At 35.8% G+C, this 19,930-nt stretch overlaps 2 protein-coding genes across 2 annotated transcripts in view; both read right to left on the bottom strand.

Moving 5' to 3' along the window:
* Window positions 1-7,065: 7,065 nt before the first annotated feature.
* On the bottom strand, window positions 7,066-11,653 carry LOC127880230 (uncharacterized). The gene is made up of 2 exons (XM_052427535.1): window positions 11,360-11,653; window positions 7,066-8,306 (listed from the first exon to the last, which is right to left on the bottom strand). Exons 1-2 carry the CDS (start codon window positions 11,459-11,461, stop codon window positions 7,422-7,424), a joined length of 987 nt encoding a protein of 328 aa, XP_052283495.1. The 5' UTR covers window positions 11,462-11,653; the 3' UTR covers window positions 7,066-7,421.
* Window positions 11,654-14,958: 3,305 nt separating this feature from the next.
* Window positions 14,959-19,930, bottom strand: part of LOC127880221 (PGAP2-interacting protein-like) — a 30,845-nt gene continuing 25,873 nt past the window's right edge. Inside the window, exons 14-16 of the mRNA XM_052427507.1 lie at window positions 19,777-19,926; window positions 19,038-19,196; window positions 14,959-15,973 (exon numbers count right to left, since the gene is read on the bottom strand). Coding sequence (XP_052283467.1) covers window positions 15,892-15,973; window positions 19,038-19,196; window positions 19,777-19,926 — 391 coding nt within the window. The 3' untranslated portion in view covers window positions 14,959-15,891. The remainder of the gene's footprint in view (window positions 15,974-19,037; window positions 19,197-19,776; window positions 19,927-19,930) is intronic.

The raw sequence follows: 19,930 nt of genomic DNA, 5'->3' as shown, positions 1-19,930 counted from the left end.
TATGTCATCTTAAAGTGACAGGTCTTGTTAATATAAAACATGTACTGGTCTTGCCATTTTAAAAAAATTAATTTTTTTTTGCATGCAAAAATGCGCAAAACATTTTTCAACTATTTGTATCTATGAAATTTAAGTTGTTGACCATGGTATTACCAGAGACGTAATTCATTACTATACTTGACGTTGTGAAGAAGGGTTTGCAAATGACAATCAATGATCATCATCACCATTATGATCTCTTTACCAAATCATAATCATGCAACTTCAGAATTGGTCTGCATGTGTCTGTCACTAGAGTAGTACACATTATCTCCATTTTACAGTCCTTTGATGTTTCATATTAAAAGCTAAAATGCTCATTACTCTCACATTAACAACATATGTACTGAATCATTCTTATCACAGGAGGGAATTCTGTATAAAAAAAAAATTTTATGTATGTAATAATAGAAACAAGGAGTGCAACTTCATTTGCCGAAAAACTACACCATCTTTACTGTAAACCATGTAACTCGAACAATTTTAAATGGTGTAGTTTTTCGGCAAATGAAGTTGCACTCCTTGTTTCTATTATAGAATATATACACACACAAAATTATACGGGATTCCCTCCTGTAATTCTTATTAGCAGAGTTCTACATCCATAATTATCTTCCTGTAAGTGCAGAGCTGACAGTGTTGCAAGGTATCACAACAAAAACTATTCAGCAGTGTTTTCTTTATGTAAATATCTGTTAGGCAGCATTTATTAAGCCTTATACTGGTGTGTATACATGTTTTGCTATACTATACTAAAAATAGAGAGTTTATATTTAAGGCAATAGAAATTTCTGTTCTTTTTAAATAGAGAATATTAAAGTAACTGATGATTTTGTTTTTTTACTAGACTGAACAAAAAAATGTGAATTTCCCCTCCAAAAACCTTGAATGCATCATGGACATTTTCCAAGAATTAGAATGATAAATATGTACAATTTACAACTTATATTAAGTATATTTAAATATTCTTATCTAAGGAAGTGTCATCAGTTTACTAAGATAGTTTGAAAATATTCTTAGGGAAATTATTAATACTTAACATGAATAGCAACTTAATCTTGAATTAATTATATTAATTTATATTTAAAAAATTGTAGTTTTAATGTGAGTTTGCTGAAATGTTCCAAACTAAACATGAAAGGAACAGGACAAATCTTGTCACTGTCATCATGCCATATTCATTTCATGCATTCTTATATTTCTAACATGATTTTCTTTTACTTAAACTATGTCTTACTTTTGTAGCTCGGCTGTTTTTGGAGGTATTGTCATAGCCAGCTCTTCTTCGACATCCGGGTTGTGATAAAACCTTAACATTTTGTTAAGGCTTTGAACATTGACTCTAAAATCAAAGTGCTTCAATCTGCAACTTTGAAACTTCATATGTAGCTGCACCATGATTTGTTCTACATGCCACACCCATTTTTGGGTCACTAGGTCAAAGGTCAAGATCACTGTGACCTGTAAAAAAATAAATAATAATAATTCTGACAAGCTTTCATTTATTCAAAACTGCACCAACAGCCGAGCATGGCACCCGTTATGCGGTTCTCTTGTTTTATTGATTTCAGTTAGCATTTAATAATTTTATGTTAGCATGTCTAGTGAATGCTTTGTTTTCATTGTATATCCATTTCCTATATTAGAGCTTTGTAATTTATGCCTGAAACTGTATAATGTCTGTTCAATTTGCACATGTTCTTCTTGACACAAAAATGCAATGTGATACATTGAATCGGGGTACTTTATAAAGGGTAATGCCTAATGAAATGTTTTTTACATTACACTTATGCTACCATTAGGGAGCTCACCATGTTCACTAATTATTCAATAAGTGATGCTCACCATTTGTTTGTTATGGTTGTTTAGATTGATTTAAGAACACCACTGATGAACAATTAAACTAAATTGAATAATTAAACACATTAAAATCAACGGTTAATTAACCTTACAGAATATAATGATTATGAGTGCTTTTCTTTAGTGTATGTACAAATACTCTTGTATCTGGAAAATGGCAGGGTAAATTCTTGCTTAGGTATAAAACATTTGCATAAGTCAAGGTCCTAAATAATCTTCAAAATCTTGCTTTTGTTAACCCTTTGCATGCTGGGAAATTTGTCATCTGCTAAAATGTCGTCTGCTGAATTTCTAAAATTAGCCATTTCTTCGATTTTTTTCAAAGAATACTATCAGAATAGCAAACAGTTTGGATCCTGATGAGACGCCACGTTCTGTGGCGTCTCATCTAGATCCAAACTGTTTGCAAAGGCCTTCAAAATCTGGTTCCAGCGCTCAAAGTGTTAATGGATGTTTTAATGAGTTGGTTTTATATTCTGTTTTGGCATTTAGTTTGTGGTTTGTTAGTGTCAACTGTTGTCGTGTTGATGACTTTGTGTTATTTGCTTCATTTACAATTTATTGTTGTTTTGTTTGTTGTTTTGGTTTTTGTTGAATTGTTTTCTGGGTAATCAGATTTTGTTCAATTGTGATATAAAAATTCTGTACTTTTATGTTGTTAACTTAGGTTTTTACTAGCATTTATTTTGAAAACTGCAATACGTGTTACTTATATAATATGCTTTTATTACATAGATTTAGAATCATTTTGGATTGTCCGAAACTGTTAATACAAAATATATCAGGAAAAAAGGTTAAAAGAATTTTTCTTCGTGTAAAACTGACACTTTGCTAACCAAGATAAATGTATTGACATGTGATGAATGATTAAATGTTTGTCAAAAAGTTGCAATATTTGAATCACAATTTTTTATAACATTTCTTAGTAGCAATATATTTTTTCATGTTAATAATAAACTAAAATGCATAGTTTAATATTGTATATTTTACCATATTTATATTAGATTTGTATTATTAGCTTAGAAGATGAATGGTACTTAAATATGTGTAATGACAGTGTGACATTTATGCCCAATATTGCCTTCTTGACTTGTAAAACTATATGATATATATTAACTATGTGTTTTTGTTAAGTATGATTTGATCATTTTATTGTTTGTTGGATATTTGAGTTATTATTTACGCCTGTTTGTTGTTGTAACACCTGGATAGTGATTAACATACATGTATAATATATGTCAAGCAATTCACTAACATCATACAGCTATGCAAATATGTTGACATGTTGATTCTTACACACATATATATGCATATAAATGCACATGTATTACCTACTTGTAATCATACATACAGCTATTTTTGTATTTAGACGGGTTATTTACATACAATTTGTCAAAGTTTGTACATATTTAATAAAACTGACATCTTTGTGCCTCTCCAGCTAAGGTGACATATAGAAGTTGCACTGTATGTCTGTCTCTCTGCATATCTATGCCAATTTTCAGCCTTAACTCTGCCATACACTCATGGATTTTGAAATAACTTGGCACACATGTCCACCAATATTTGAGCAAAATCCTATCTGTAACACCATTTTTCCCTCCTCAAAGGTCAAAGTCAAACTTAGTGGAAAACGGTCCTGTTTGGCCATAAACCAGCTATAGAACTAGTGTCGCAGCCATAACTTTGCAAAATAATGATGGATTTTGAAATTCTCAGCCGTAACATTACCAATATATATGGTGGAATTTAAATAACAAATCATCATAAGACAATGTGTCACGTGTAATACTCATGTAATTACCTCAAAGGTCAGGGTCACTTTTAGAGGTCAAAGGTCGTATTAGGCCACAGAACAGCTCGTTGGGACTGTTAACTTTGTCATTCATCATGCTAATTTAAAGTAACTTACCTCTAATGATCCCATGAGGAGATGACATTTTGTATGTAGAACTTGTCTGTCTATGTGAGAGGCCAAGGTCAAATTTTAAGATCAGAGGTCAAGCAAGGCCATGAAACATCTCATTGGGGCTGGGCCAAGGTCACACTTTCAAATCATAGGTCAAGCAAGGCCATGAATCATCTCGTTGGGGTTGGGCCAAGGTCAACCTTTCAAATCAGAGGTCAAGCAAGGACATGAAACATCTCATTGGGGCTGTTACTTTGTCATTCATCATGCATCTTATTACACATGTCTTGTTGAATATATTATCTAGAGTTTATTAGTTATTAACATTATTGCAATATTTCCTCCCAGTAATTTAGTAAGTTTTTTGCACATCCATTTATTGCTTTGATACAGACCTCACCTGTTTACATTCTGTTATCTTATGTAATGTTCTAGTCGGAATTTATATAGATAGTATATTTTTATCACATACCTTACTATAAATAGTAACACAATTAGTAAATCGAGTATTTTATCACATACCTTACTATAAATAGTAACACATTAGTCAATAAAGTATTTTATCACTTACCTTACTATTAATAGTTACACAATTAGTCAATAAAGTATTTTATCACATACCTTGCTATATATAGTAACACAATGAGTCAATATTTTTCTGAAATAGATTTGAAACGGCCGGACAGGTGTCATGGGCCCATAAAGGCACACCTTTGGAGGCATTTGCCCGCAGGACAATACTGTCAAAAGTGTGCTAATATTGCCCATGGAACACCATTGAAATGTAATAACCTATAAATATTATGTTTAAGTATTGAATAATTATATCTGCAATGTTCTGCAACTGTTAAAGCAATAACAAAATGTTATCATCCATGTTTTTAGAATGAATTATGTACGTATTTTAATCTTATTATGCTTCCGAGTTTTCACCAGATAATGCATTACATTGCATGTGGTGTTTTGATTACATACAACCAATAATGTATTTTAAATAGTTTATTTTATCATAGAAACTATAATAAAATGTGTACCTTTTACTGAGAGCTTGTACTTGTTATATATTTTATTGTGTAAGATTTTGTTTTGTTAGTTTTCCTAAACACAACATGCTCACTGTGAGCTTTTAGGGATCGCCTTTGTCAATCATAAGTTAAAAGTCGTTCATTGTCCACATTTACAGTTCATCGTCCACATTTTTACACTCAAGATGCAATTTTATTGTCCCAATGATATCTCGGAGAAGATTTGAAACTGTGAGGTCAAAAACGAGGTCACTATGTCAAATGAAGGAAAAAGCTTGTGAACTTTCTAGAAACTTGTTCGTGTGATATCATGGCTGAGTTCTAAAATTGATATGTCCCGTTTATTAGGATCATATATGATATCTGGGCAGGGTTTGAACATCGTTTTAGTCTGTTTTATAACAAGAATCCCACATGCCCTGGCTGTGTTTTATATGGCTTTAGACCTTGTGAACATTCTTTAAGTCACGTTCTTTGTCAATTATTAATGAAACTTGCTCAGAACATTAATTTTGATGATAGTTTGATAATGATTCAGGTCCACTGAATAATATATCTTTTAGGGGTAGTCCGTGTTTTTTATATGACAATAGTAAAACCGTATGAACCTAATTTGCATTTGCTTTTTTGCCAATCTTCATCATTTGCTCTGAAGCTTTTTTCTTATATAAGGAAGCATTTGAAGAAATTACCAGTATAACAATTGAATTAAATAAATTGATATTATGAAATTTTTATGTAATGCAGTCGTCTGAATATACATTTTGCCTATGTTATATAGAGTTACATGGCAAAAAAAATACTGTTGATTTTGTGTCGTTCTGAAGAAGAAGATGATGATGATGATCGGTTGGTTGTGAACAGCAACAAACTTATTTTATTGCTTTATTAACACCCTTCATTTCAGATTCTGAAAATTTCAGATGATATTTATTTTTGCAGAAAATTACTAATGAGAGAAAGAACTGTTTATAAATTTCATAGCGGTTGACATCCAATCAAGAATGCATGGCCTGTTGGGAATTCACTTCTATCTCTCTGATTGACACTTCTCATCTGGAAGTTGAATTTCCATTTTTTTTGCAGAATAAACGTCTCAAGGTTATTAAAGAAGCTAATTTAAGAAGGATATCAGTTAATTGGTCCCAAGTTATTTGAGATGTTCATTTAAAAGAAGTATGTAATGTGACAAGCCCGTATTTGCATGTATGTATTGTGTGCGCAACTTTGTTTTAAACCATTGCCGCCAGGTGCCGCCAGGGTTGTGTAAGTTTTCATTTTATGCCTATATTGAAAGCTTGTGAATACTAGCTGTCCCCTTTTTTGCCCAACCTTCTGGACACTTGCACAAAATGTGTTGTTTTTTCCAAATTATATAATGATGGCTTTTGATAATGGTTTAAGTCTATTAAAACAGATGGCCACCAGGAGGTGGAGCAGTTTTTCTTACATGTCTTCACTGAAGCCTCTTAAACACTCTAGTAACAAATTTTGCCAAATCAGCAATTATGTGGACCAGAACATCTGCACTAATGGCATTTCAGCTGAGTTAAAAATAATTTATGTGTTAAAAGCAGAGCAGAGGCCACATCTATGACACAAACATCACAAAAGACGCTCAACAAAACTTTAGTTATGTCGGGTCTCAGGTGCGCGACCTAAGGTCTTTGGACCTCTTGTTGATCTAATTGATAATGATGGGACTGAGTTGGTTTGCATAAAAGTAAATGGTGATATAGTTTTAGGAAAATGACTGAATTGTACTTCTATATAAAATACACAGTTTGATCATTAACTTGACCTTAACTGCAGAACATTCGTAACTTACCTGAAAAATACTGCTATTAATGAACTAATGGACACATATATTTTTTGCAAAAAAAAACGGTTCTTCTAAAAATGTTCCTAACGTATATGTGTCAAAACATATATAGTAAGACGTATTCATGTAGGTTATAGAAGAAATATGGTTTACCGATAACAAATCAGCTAAAAAGAATGCCACGAAAGATTTGAACAAAATCCTGCCTAATATTTATATTCGTTCAAGCGTTAAACTGCTTATGCAACGTTGTTCCAATATTTGGAGGTATATGGTGTTATGATGCGCGTTTTTTTTTCTAAATGTATACAACCTTTACAATAACACTTTTAATTCACAGATTTACATAAATGATCATTAGACACTACATCACGAAAACTACACCCCACAATCGTAAATGCCGATAAAAGTAAAAGTCTCGCTATTTTTATTAAATCTGGATAATTATATTTAATAATAAAACATGTTAGTCATGTAACGAATATAAACTGTATCGTCGCTGCACGTATTGAAGTTCTATGGCATCTATTGTTTGCGACAGTGCACACACATAGATAACACGTACATTAAATGTGTTTATTGAAATGCGTGTTTTTACCCTCCGCATCAGCCAACAGAACGGCAACTTTTGATGACCTCAGAAAAAACACCACTTTGTCCTCTAAACATCGTCGTAGATCAGACTACATTTCGGTTACAGACGTATGAGCGTAATCAGAAGTCCGGCGAGTATGGGCCTATCGGGAAGATGTACAGTTATAGTAGGTCACGGCTCTTTTGCGAGGCACTTGATGTAGTCGCGGAACTGCTGGTTCTGATCCAAGCCATGACTCACAAACAGCCGGTGATGCAGCTCGTCGTAGCAGATGGCACGCGGTGAGTACAGCTCGTGAACCTCCGACATAGCCACCACCACTTTCTCAAGGCACGGCGACACATGCAGGAGCTGGTTGTTTCCGTTGCTACAGACGAGCATCCCGCCGTCCTTCAGCGGCAACGTGCAGCAAGGCCGCTTGAGCTCCGCGTGCTCGAAGCAGTCGAGTACCTTTAACTTCGGTCCCTCCTCATCACCGCTACCCGCGTTCACATTGACACTTACCCTGAAAATAGAGTTGTTTGAAGCATCAGATACAAACGCGACTGTTTCTTCCTCGTTAACCGCAACATCCGGTACGCACTGCACACCGTCTAGATCCAGTTTCTCGATCACAGCGCCGTCATCAGGATTCAAGAGCTGAACGGACGCCTTGTGCCGGATGGAATTGAAAGACACTAGCATTTTTCCCTGTACGGCGGTTATAGCGACGCATTTACCTTCCATCTTCAACGTCTTGTGGTAGATTAGCCGCCGGGGCTCCGTTTTCAGGATGAGAATGCTTTTCTCCTTAGGCAGGGTGACAGCCACGTGGTTCTGATCGATTTTCGCGACGTCCCAGGGCGGCGACTCCGTGGAGAACGAGGTCAGTAGCATGGGGGTCTTGTTCCGGGACACGTCCATTAGCTTGATGGCGTAGTTCTCATGGTCGACGGCCAACAGCAGGTCCGGCGAAAGCATCAGCATGCTTGTAATGTGGCACGGCTCAGAGTCTTGTAACGTCCGGACCTCGATCTCGCTAAAGCAGGAGAGCGTCTCAAACGGCAGGTTGACCATCTGAAACAAAGAATGTGGATACATTTGATGTGCGGGTAGATGCTTATCATCATACTGAGAATCTCCCCCAAGAAGACGTTTTATTTGGCTTACAGGAACAATGCAAGATACAGAAGACGGCATGTTCCAGAGACGACCGTAGGGGTCCAATGTGAAGAACCTTTAGTAACACCCATATCGGAAGACGGTTCATGCGAAAGACGAGTTAGTGCTGAGAAAGGGATCGAGCATGCGCCCCCTGAGTTTTGGTGCAAGCGTTTTACAACAAGACAGAGATTACGCAATCCATAGAGCGCAAGCGCACTGCAAGCGCCTTGCAATTTTCCAACAAATCGCTAACAGATTTGAAACACTGGTTATTCGTGTATACCTCGGTTAAAACCGTCAAGTATTGCTGACAGTGTATCAATCCATTCACCTGATCTCCGATTAATTAATTGAGTGAGACAAGTAATTGTCCGAGCTCACGGTCTATGAAAGTATAATGTAAATTGCGTATGCCGGTATGATGTTCGAATCGTGATTACGGAATAAATTAATCACTCTAAATTTTCGGGACATCCTGTTTTTCGCCGAAGTAATTATTGTTTGAAACTCAATTTTTTTCGGACAACCAGTTTTTCTCCTATTACTAATGACAGTCAGTTGCGGTTTATCAGAATTACTCTTATTTGCGTTAATCCTTTGACACATTACACATATGTTTTTTTTTTTTTTAAACTGGTTGACGGTAATAAATCCTTGCAGATGAAAACAAGAACTCGATGATCAGTTTCATCTGCTTTAATTTGGGTAAATAGGCTTGTGTCTTAGTTGTTCGCGCTGGTGGGCAATTAATGTAGAGGGAGTTTTGCAAGTCAGTCTGCTATTAACTACGCTGGGGAACGATAACCCCATCTGCCTGTTTATACTTCACCACTGGTACACAGAAGACAGCGTGTATGTAATCAATAGTGTTAAACAGCTTGTGCGACGACATTGGCCAATTTATCATTGAAATCTGTACATAGTGGCTGCTTTCAGGAAACGGGGCTTAATGCATGTCAAATAAGATTAGCCTGTGCACACTGATTAACCTGTGCAATGCGCACAAGCTAATCAAGGACGACACTTTCTGATGTTATGGTGTTGTTTTGTTTAAAGAGAGTCTCTAGTACTGGGATGATAATTAATGCATATGCATTAAGCCCAGTTTTTCCAAAATGAAGCTTGAATTATCTTTTTTATTAATGATGTAAACAAAAAGATGAAAGTGATGATAACTTAAAAGTAACCTCGCTGACAAGGCAAATAAACAAAATCACGTTTAAATCAAATAAACAACCAATGAGTTCTACATTTTTACCTTGTGGAATTTTTAGTAAACATCTGAAAGGGACCTTTTCACGGTTTGTTATTAAATGCTTTATATTGATAAATGTAAACATTGGATCTTAAAAGCTCCATTTAAAAGAAAAACAGGAATAAAATTAAAGAAAAAAGTTTCCCTGGACTGGACTCGAACCACTGACCCCTGGAATAAAAGTCTGTCGATTAGACTACTCGGTCATCCTTGCTCATACAATGAGAGATGTATTTTATACTTTATATATATAAGCAATCATCTTAGTATGAAAAAATATAACGACAACAACAAAACTCTCCAAATTAGGAAATCGTTTAATTTTGTCAATTACCAAAACGTTAAAACGTCCTTTCAATGTCTTCAGACTTGCAAATTGAATGAGTTCAATACATTGTCAGATCTTACATCATGAATAACTTTCAGGTTTAGTTGTTGCATGTTTGGCTGGGGCCAGTAGATTTAAGCCCAGGAAACTAAATTTCAAAAGTTGGTTACAGTTGGGCGAAAAAGCAGGGCAACTAGCTTTTTTCAAAGCTTGAACAACTCAATCCAATTAAACATAGAATACAAATTGGCGACTTTGGATCAATTAGGCCTAGGAAATGATTCAATTCCGGCTCACAACAGGACATGATGCATTTAAAGTCTGTCATGTCGACAAAATTGTTGATCAACAATTTAAAGAAAATAGATATAGTATTAGATACACATAACACAAAAAACATGGACATGATTCTAGGCTTGTTAATCTTTAGCCAGGCAACCAAAATTCTAAAGTGCAGCAACTTATTGCGAAAATATTATTGTTGTTATTTTGTCTAAGTTATCTCTATAATATACATATGAGGATAAACAGTGCACACACATCTCGACCTGTGCTTTAAGACACGCTCTTTATAAATTTGCATTGGTTGTGTTCATTTCAAACTTGCGATGTAAAAAGCTATAACATAATTTTTAAAACTGAGCTGCGTCTAAGATAATGCAATAGCGCTTTGATTTATAAAGGTTATCGTTCTACCAGAAAGCGTTAAGTAGTAATACAGTTGCACTGTTCTTCGTAAGGATGTGAACAAGCAGTCAGTGCATGGTCTGTTAAATCTGCTTTATTTGGGTGAATAGGTATGTGCACTTGATAAAGTCGGTTTTACCAGATAGCTTTAAAGGGACCTTTTCACGTTTTGGTAAATTGCAAAAAGGCTCCTTAAGTATTACATTATTCCCATTGTATTAAAATACACTTGAATTTGTTGAAGACAATGATTCGAGCATATTAAGTTAATGTCCACTCTTTATCCTTTTAGTAGTAAATACTTAACGGTGCGGTATTCACAAGCACAGGCTATCACGCCGGCAAGTGACGATATACATAGGAATCTCCAAATGTAGATGAAATATCGGTAGGTATTTTTTCAGGGTTTCTCTTAATGGCCGGAGATTGTCTTTTGAGAATATTTTTGTGTATTAATACTTTTGGACGTGAACAACAGTGTTCGAAAACGAAAAGAATTTAAGGTAGTTTTTCAGAATTAATTCAACAGGACCATATTATTCAACAGGAAGTAGACATGTATACTATGACATTGCATATAAAAGAATACAACAGAAAACATTATGTATTCATAAGTAAAGTTCTGACAATTATGTAAATTGAATCTAATGAATAATAACCGAAAAGAAAAACGCTAATACAATAAACCGAACTTACAGTATTGTCGACATGCTCCGCTGTCTTTGCGTTCGATTTAAACCCCACCGATCGTTTTTTATTTTGTTTAGTCATTTCTTGAATTTTTTCAGATTCTTCCATCCCATGTATACACAATAGAAAGTCCCCACAGTTTTACCACTGAACCTTGTAGCAAATAAACGGCAATACTGAATTTTGTTTTCGTCGGATAATGTCACGGTCAAGTTTCAATGTCATTTCAACGCATCGGTGACAAAATAGATGTAAAACATCAGACTGATTACGCACGAAGTACTTCTACAAACGAATGTATAATACAGTATAGAGATAAACTGCGCTTTTCCTTTATACATAACGCCGGTTTAACATTTTTAAATCGCCCGCCGCAAAGGGTTGGTGATTATATGAATGCCCTGCGTCCGTTAATTCGTCTGTCCGTAACACTTTCGTGTCCGCTCTATATCTCCTATACCCTTAGACCGACTTTCATGAAACATTTATTAAATGGTAAATTCATTCAGAAAATGCGCAGAAGCCTTGAGTCAGTCACGCCGTATCAAGGTCGTACTTCAAGGTCATAGGTTTGAGCCTCCATTTTCGTGGACGCTCAATATCTTTTAAAAGGATTTTCAAAAAAACCTGGTTCAAATGTTAAGTTCATCGAGAAGGCGATATGCTGAAGAATGACTGAACTAGTCAATAAGCATTCATGCCACTTTTAAAGTTCAAACATTCAAGCCTTCATTTTTTGTGCCTGCTCTACATATCAAAAGCCTGTAAAAACACTTAACTACATGTATCTATAGTTTTTCTACACTCTACCGGTCACTGAAACGATGCATGGAAGGTATAAGTGAGGCTGGCTCAAGGTCAATGTCATTATTGAAGATCGATAGTTTGACATAGGCTGGCTCAAGGTCAATGCCATTATTGAAGATCGATAGTTTGAGGCTGGCTCAAGGTCAATGACATTATTGAAGATCGATAGTTTGACATAGGCTGGCTCAAGGTCAATGACATTATTGAAGATCGATAGTTTGACATAGGCTGGCTCAAGGTCAACGACATTTTTGGAGATCAATACCGGGGTAGTTTGACATCGATTTCTTTCGTATCTGCTTTCTACTTACTGAAGTATTATCATAAATGATTACTGCGATTCAGAAGTCATGAGTAAATCACACTGTTTCAAATGCAAGGTCAATACTTCAATGTGAAAGAATATAGATGTCTCATTGTAAAAGCTTGTCGATGACAAAACGATGCCTTTACTTTGATTATTTCTTTGAAGTTTCACAGTTTATTTAAGACATAATTATCGGTGTATATTTGTCGGTCATTAAAGAATACTTTAACTGCACATCCGACGCGTAGTAATTCAATTAATAAATAAACCACGATCGTGTCGAGATAAATCCGTTTTTTTTTCCGGCGAAGCTGTGAAACCAATCTGTTCACATAAAATGACCTGTACATAACGCCAGCAGACCCGAATGAATACATTCGCAGTATTTGATTAGCTGATTCGAGGACAATCCCCCGGAACATTGGCATCATCACAGCGTCTTTGTATTGAGATTTACCGGTAACACTAAAAAGTTTAGTATAATGCGGACTACTCTTTGCATGCTAATACAAAGCAAAGTCACACTTTTTTGCACAGTTAGAATTACCCTTTACCGGTAAATTCCACTCCCGAGACTTTTAGGGTCACAGCTTGATCACTTAATTGTCAGGGGAAGACGGAATGTATTATCAATTAATGCCTTATGTTGACAGTTTTTTTTTCTTCACCGTTTAGAGTTTGCCTTTGGAGTGGGAAAATTCGCGGCGTTTTGACTAAAATTGGGAAATTAGTGTAGTTGTTTTGCTAAAAAATGTTTCAAAATTGATGATACAAGTGTCCAGTATTATATTTACTAAGGTTTCGTTTAAACAGTATCATAAGAATACATTTAAACGTAAAGTATGTGTTGCGATTTGTTTACTCATTGGCATTTAGATAATGTGTTTGAAATAAATTATAAACATGATCATAATTTCATTATTTAACAAGCAAATTCGTTGAATTGATATACCCCGCCAAATAAATTTTTGTTTATGGATGGGTGTAGAACTTAAGTATGGTAGAATCCTTACCAAATAAGGCATTTTTAATTAAAATGTGTGATTTTGACCTTTGTGTGAGTCTTTGACCATGATCCTTGCAACCTGGATATTTGCCACACAGCTACATAATGGAGAACAATTGTGGACAGTTATTACAGAATCCCATGATGCATAGTAAAGGAATGACTAAACAAGGGCTGTTTGTAAAACATGCATGCCCCCCATATGGGCTATCAGTTGTAGTGGCAGCCATTGTGTGAATACGTTTTTTGTCACTGTGACCTTGACATTTGACCTAGTGACCTGAAAATCAATAGGGGTCATCTGCCAGTCATGATCAATTTACCTATGAAGTTTCATGATCCTAGGCCTAATTATTCTTGAGTTATCATCAGGAAACCATTTTACTGTTTCGAGTCACTGTGACCTTGACCTTTGACCTAGTGACCTGAAAATCAATAGGGGTCATCTTCGAGTCATGATCAATATACCTATAAGTTTCATGATCCTAGGCATAAGCGTTCTTGAGTTATCATCTGGAAACAATTTTACTATTTCGGGTCACCGTGACCTTTGACCTAGTGACCTGAAAATCAATAGGAGTCATCTACGAGTCATGATCAATGTACCTATGAAGTTTCATGATCCTAGGCCCAAGCGTTCTCGAGTTATCATCCGGAAACCATTTTACTATTTCGGGTCATCATGACCATGACCTTTGACCTAGTGACCTGAAAATCAATAGGGGTCATCTGCCAGTCATGATTAATGTACTTATGAAGTTTCATGATCCTAGGCCTAAGCGCTCTTGAGTTATCATCCGGAAACCATTTTACTATTTCCAGTCACTGTGACCTTGACCTTTGACCTAGTGACCTGAAAATCAAAAGGGGTCATCTGCCAGTCATGATCAATGTACCTATGAAGTTTCATGATCCTAGACCTAAGCATTCTTGAGTTATCATCCGGAAAACATTTTACTATTTTGAGTCACTGTGACCTTGACCTTTGACCTAATGACCTGAAAATCAATAGGGGTCATCTGCCAGTAATGATTAATGTACTAATGAAGTTTTATGATCCTAGGCCTAAGCGCTCTTGAGTTATCATCCGGAAACCATCTGGTGGACAGACCGACCGACCAACGGACCGACGTGCAAAACAATATACCACCTCTTCTTCCAAGGGGGGCATAAATATAGGAAAATCCCTGTTTCTGATCTCCTTCTCATACCGTTTACACCAAACATTTTGCAAATGTTTCTTGACATAAAATGAAGACCATGTTAGACCACCATGCACATAAGGGTAATTGTGCTTTGTTCATACAACTCTCTCGACTCATAAACTTTTCCTTGAAAATCTTTTCCAAACTTTTAAGATATGGGGTCCAATTTTTACAGCAGCCGTATATTATCATCCATGACTTTGTTTGATTTAATTACAGCCATCCTTGCAATTTTGCAATTGTATGAAACACAGTTAAGATATTAGTCATAATATGTGAAAAAAGTAAGAACATTTATTTGTATAGATAGTTATCAACAGTCAGATGATCAGTCAGGCATCATTAAACATAAAGTGAAGGTGTACGCATGAAAATAAGTCTTAGTTGAAAGCCACAAACAAAATTTCAGAAACAAAAATAAGAAGTCAAAATAGCAATAACAGTGTTAACATCTAAAGATAAAAAAATGTATTAAAGGTCTTAAAAACAGTATCTCGAGTCAACCAACACACACTTGTTCATTTGCTCATTCGCTCAACATCAGGGAAAATATGCAAAAACTCACAACAAAATGAGAAACAAACATATAAAACAAATACAAATCTAGAACCTAATAATAATACTTGGAATAATAATTATTGTTAAAATTCATGGTAGCAAAAACTCTTTACAATATGTAAGTCTTGCAGAATAAAGTTGCTGAAATTAATGTATTAAAACTCTTTACAATATGAAAGTCTTTCAGAATAATGTTGTTCAAATTCATGTAAAATATTCTTTACAATATGTAAGTCTTGCAGAATAATGTTGCTGAAATTCATGTAAAATACTCTTTACAATATGTAAGTCTTGCAGAATAATGTTGCTGAAATTCATGTAAAATATTCTTTACAATATGTAAGTCTTGCAGAATAATGTTGTTCAAATTCATGTAAAATACTCTTTACAATATGTAAGTCTTGCAGAATAATGTTGCTGAAATTCATGTAAAATATTCTTTACAATATGTAAGTCTTGCAGAATAATGTTGCTGAAATTCATGTAAAATACTCTTTACAATATGTAAGTCTTGCAGAATAATGTTGTTCAAATTCATGTAAAATACTCTTTACAAAATGAAAGTCTTGCAGAATGATGTTGCTGAAATTCATGTAAAATACTCTGTACAGCATGAAAATCTTGAGTATTATGTGTTGTATGTGGTTGTTCAAGTTCATGGTAAGAAATACTTTGGTGTGCTCATGTGGAAGCGATGTGTGTTAAAATACCCATGGCCGTGGTGGAGCTTGCCAAACCTACAAAAAAAACAACACCAAACATTGATGGGTTAACATATCGAACATACAAAGACGTTGACCAGTCGTTTCAATTTAATAACAAAAGCACCGCATAATGGGTGGCAACGCTTGGCTGCGAAAGCTTGTCAGAATTTTTTGTTTTTGTTTAGAGGTCACAGTGACCTTGACCTTTGACCTAGTGACCCAAAATTGGGTGTTCCGTGTATAACTCATCAAGGTGCATCTACATTAAAGTTTCACAGTTGTAGGTGAAAACACTTTGATTTTATAGCCGATGTTAAGGTTTTAGCACGATGCCTACGGCGGACAGCTGACGGCGAGCTGGCTATTACAATACCTCGGGTTTTCTCCGAAAACAGCCGAGCTAAAAAACAAGGGACAAAATTGTCACAAAACCAGGTTTTCAGTTGAAAAAAAGTCTAATAAAGGGAGACAATTCTAAATGTGTATTGTTAACCCCCTTGTGTAAAATTGACCTTGATTTCAATTAGAAAACAAGTGCTGTTAGTAAAACATGCATGCCCCCCCATATGGGCTGTCAGTTGTTGGGGAATCCATTGTGTGAATACGTTTTTTTGTCACTGTGACCTTGACCTTTGACCTAGTGACCTTAAAATTAATAGGGGTCATCTGCCAGTCATGATCAATGTACCTATGAAGTTTCATGATCCTAGGCCTAATAATTCTTTAGTTATCATCCGGAAACCATTTTACTGTTTCAAGTCACTGTGACCTTGACCTTTGACCTAGTGACCTAAAAAATTGATACGGGTCACCTGCCAGTCATGATCAATGTACCTATGAAGTTTCATGATCCTAGGCATAAGCATTCTTGAGTTATCATCCGGAAACCATTTTACTGTTTCGAGTCACTTTGACCATGACCTTTGACCTAGTGACCTGAAAATCGATAGGGGTCATCTTTTTTTATTGATTGATTGATTTATTTCGGTATGGAATACACATACATGGACATTTAAAACAACATGTATAATACAGAATAGTAGAACACATGAGAATAAATAAACCATGACATGCACACCAAACACCAAGGATAACACAAAAAAGAGCGACTCTTATTTCCATTGTGGTCCTTTGTGCTGGTGGCATGACATAGAGAGCTGTTAACTAACAAAAAGTAGTTATTACACTTTGACCTTAAAATAAAGTTCATATGAGTACACATTGTTAAATGGAATCACAGATAATTGGCAAAATTATATTATCGCAGTACAAATCTATGTTTGGCATTTTGTATTCCCAGTAGGGAAAAGACTATAAAGGAATATAAAGAAATATATTGATGGATTACAAAAAAGCTATAAAAAATACTTAAAATTAATACACAAACTTTCATATAACGTAATGTACTTAAAACCTATAAAAGAATTTAATATCAATTAAAGGAAAGCTGATAAAAACAATATCACATCTTCAGCAATTAAAATAATATTAATGACTAGATCAAGATGAACTGATTAAAATATTCCTATACCGAAACAAAAACGATACATAGATAATAATGATATAAACATGGTATAATTATAAACTGTCCATCAGGTATTTCTTAACTGCTATTTTGAATGAAGGTAATCTTCTTATACTGGATATGTCAGCAGGTAGGCTGTTCCACAAGGATCTGCCAGTCATGATCAAAGTTCCTATGAAGTTTCATGATCCTAGACGTTAGCATTCTTGAGTTATCATCCGGAAACCATTTTACTGTTTCAAATCACTGTGACCTTGACCTTTGACCTAGTGACCTGAAAATCAATAGGGATCATCTGCCAGTCATGATCAATGTTCCTATCAAGTTTCATGATCCTAGGTTTAAGCATTCTTGAGTTATCATCCAGAATCCATTGAAATGTTTTGAGTCACTGTGACCTTGACCTTTGACCTAGTGACCTGAAAATCAATAGGGGTCATCTGCGAGTCATGATCAATGTACCTATGAAGTTTCATGATCCTAGGCGTAATCATTCTTGAGTTATCATCCGGACACCATTTTACTATTTCAAGTCACTGTGACCTTGACCTTTGACCTAGTGACCTGAAAATCAATAGGGGTCATCTGCCAGTCATGATCAATGTACCTATGAAGTTTCATGATCCTAGGCCTAAGCGTTCTTGAGTTATCATCCGGAAACCATTTTACTATTTCAAGTCACTGTGACCTTGACCTTTGACCTAGTGACCTGAAAATCAATAGGGGTCATCTACCAGTCATGATCAATGTACCTATGAAGTTTCATGATCCTAGGCCTAAGCGTTCTTGAGTTATCATCCTTTCATAGTTGTTTCAAAATCAATCTATTTTTAGTTGTGGCGACATTGACCTTGGAGATATTGACGTAATTCTTTCGTGCGACACACCGTCCAATAATGGTGAACAAATGTGCCAAATGATTTTAAAATGTCACAATGAATGACATAGTAATGGCCCAGACAAGCTCATTTATGGCCATTTTTGACCTTTAAACTCAAATTGTGACCTTGACCTTGGAGATGGAGATATCGACATGATTCTTTCGTGCGACATACCATCTAATGATGGTGAACAAATGTGCCAAATGATTTTAAAATCTGACAATCAACGACAAAGTTATGGCCCGGACAAGCTAATTAATGGCCATTTTTGACCTTCAAACTCAAATTGTGACCTTGACCTTGGAGGTATCAACGTAATTCTTTTCCGCCACACATTTTCTAATGATGGTGAACAAATGTGCCAAATGATTTTAAAATCTGACAATGAACGACAGAGTTATGGCCCGGACAAGCTTGTTCCGCCCGCCAGCCCGCCCGCCGACATTGGCCAATCTAATATCCAGTTTTTTTCTTCAAAAAACCTGGTTAAAAATTACAAATTTAGTAGAAGATTAGATTATATCATGTTTATCCTTTTCTTGTGCACTGTTTGAGAAACAAATTATTAAAAACACACAAGCATGAAATTAATAAGTACCTGTTATTTATTAAATACCAGAGACATTTTTATACTGCAAGCAATGACATAAGGGTTCCATCACAGACATCAAATATATTACTTACGACTTACTTTTCATTAAAGAGCACATTGGCTGGAAAGACATTGTTTTCGATGTCTGTGGTTACGACAGTGTTGTCACGGTACTCGGCTGAAGTTGGAATCTCAAAGCGCGCCATCTGGACCTCTGTGTCACTCAGGCCACCATGCGTGATCCGAGCATACCCCTGCCTGAATTCAATTTTACAGAAAATTGACATAAATGTAAATATAATTAATTTAAAAAAAATAGCCGACAATGACCGATTTAGCATTTAATTTCCCGGGTATGTTTTAGTATATCTACCTTACCCAGGGTACATGTAAGTACTTAAGAATACCCGGGGTACATGTTAGTAGTACCCGAGCCGACAATGACCAACCGAGCCTCAATTTACCTCTTTCTTGCAGTAGTAGAGCACCTCATAACGGGCGCCACGCTCGGCTGCGAAAGCTTGTCAGATTTTTATTTATTTTTAGAGGTCACAGTGACTTTGACCTAGTGACCCAAAAATGGGTGTGGCGTGTAGAACTCATCAAGGTGCATCTACATATGAAGTTTCAAAGTTGTAGGTGGAAGGACTTTGATTTTAGAGCCAATGTTTAAAACCTCAACAAACCTTGACACGGACGGCGGACACGACGAGCTGGCTATGACAATACCTCGGGTTTTCTCCGAAAACAGTCGAGCTAATAATAAAGAGAGGATAAAGGAATAAAGGTTAAAGCCACAGAAACATGGACATACTCTGAACCCAAGAGACATGGCTACCTGATAAGCCCCCTGTACATGATGTACTCGCAGAAGCGCTTCTTGTCCGTGTCATCAATATCCTTCATGTTGCCTCGCTGTATGAGCTCCTGGTACTCATTGCTGCCAGGCTTGGAGGTCACATAGCCCATGAACACCACTGGGTTCTCACTGG

The sequence above is a fragment of the Dreissena polymorpha genome, chromosome 4, assembly GCF_020536995.1.
Source record: "Dreissena polymorpha isolate Duluth1 chromosome 4, UMN_Dpol_1.0, whole genome shotgun sequence".
Lineage (NCBI taxonomy): Eukaryota > Metazoa > Mollusca > Bivalvia > Myida > Dreissenidae > Dreissena > Dreissena polymorpha.
The sequence above is the reverse complement of the archived record's forward strand: the minus strand, read 5'-3'. Positions and strand labels throughout refer to the sequence as shown.

Excerpts from the sequence above, each read along its gene's own strand:
- LOC127880230 (XM_052427535.1), bottom strand. The coding sequence starts at position 11,461 with ATGGAAGAATCTGAAAAAATTCAAGAAATGACTAAACAAAATAAAAAA. Across the intron at positions 8,307-11,359 it reads CGGAGCATGTCGACAATACT|ATGGTCAACCTGCCGTTTGA; the intron begins GTAAGTTCGGTT and ends TCTTTGTTTCAG.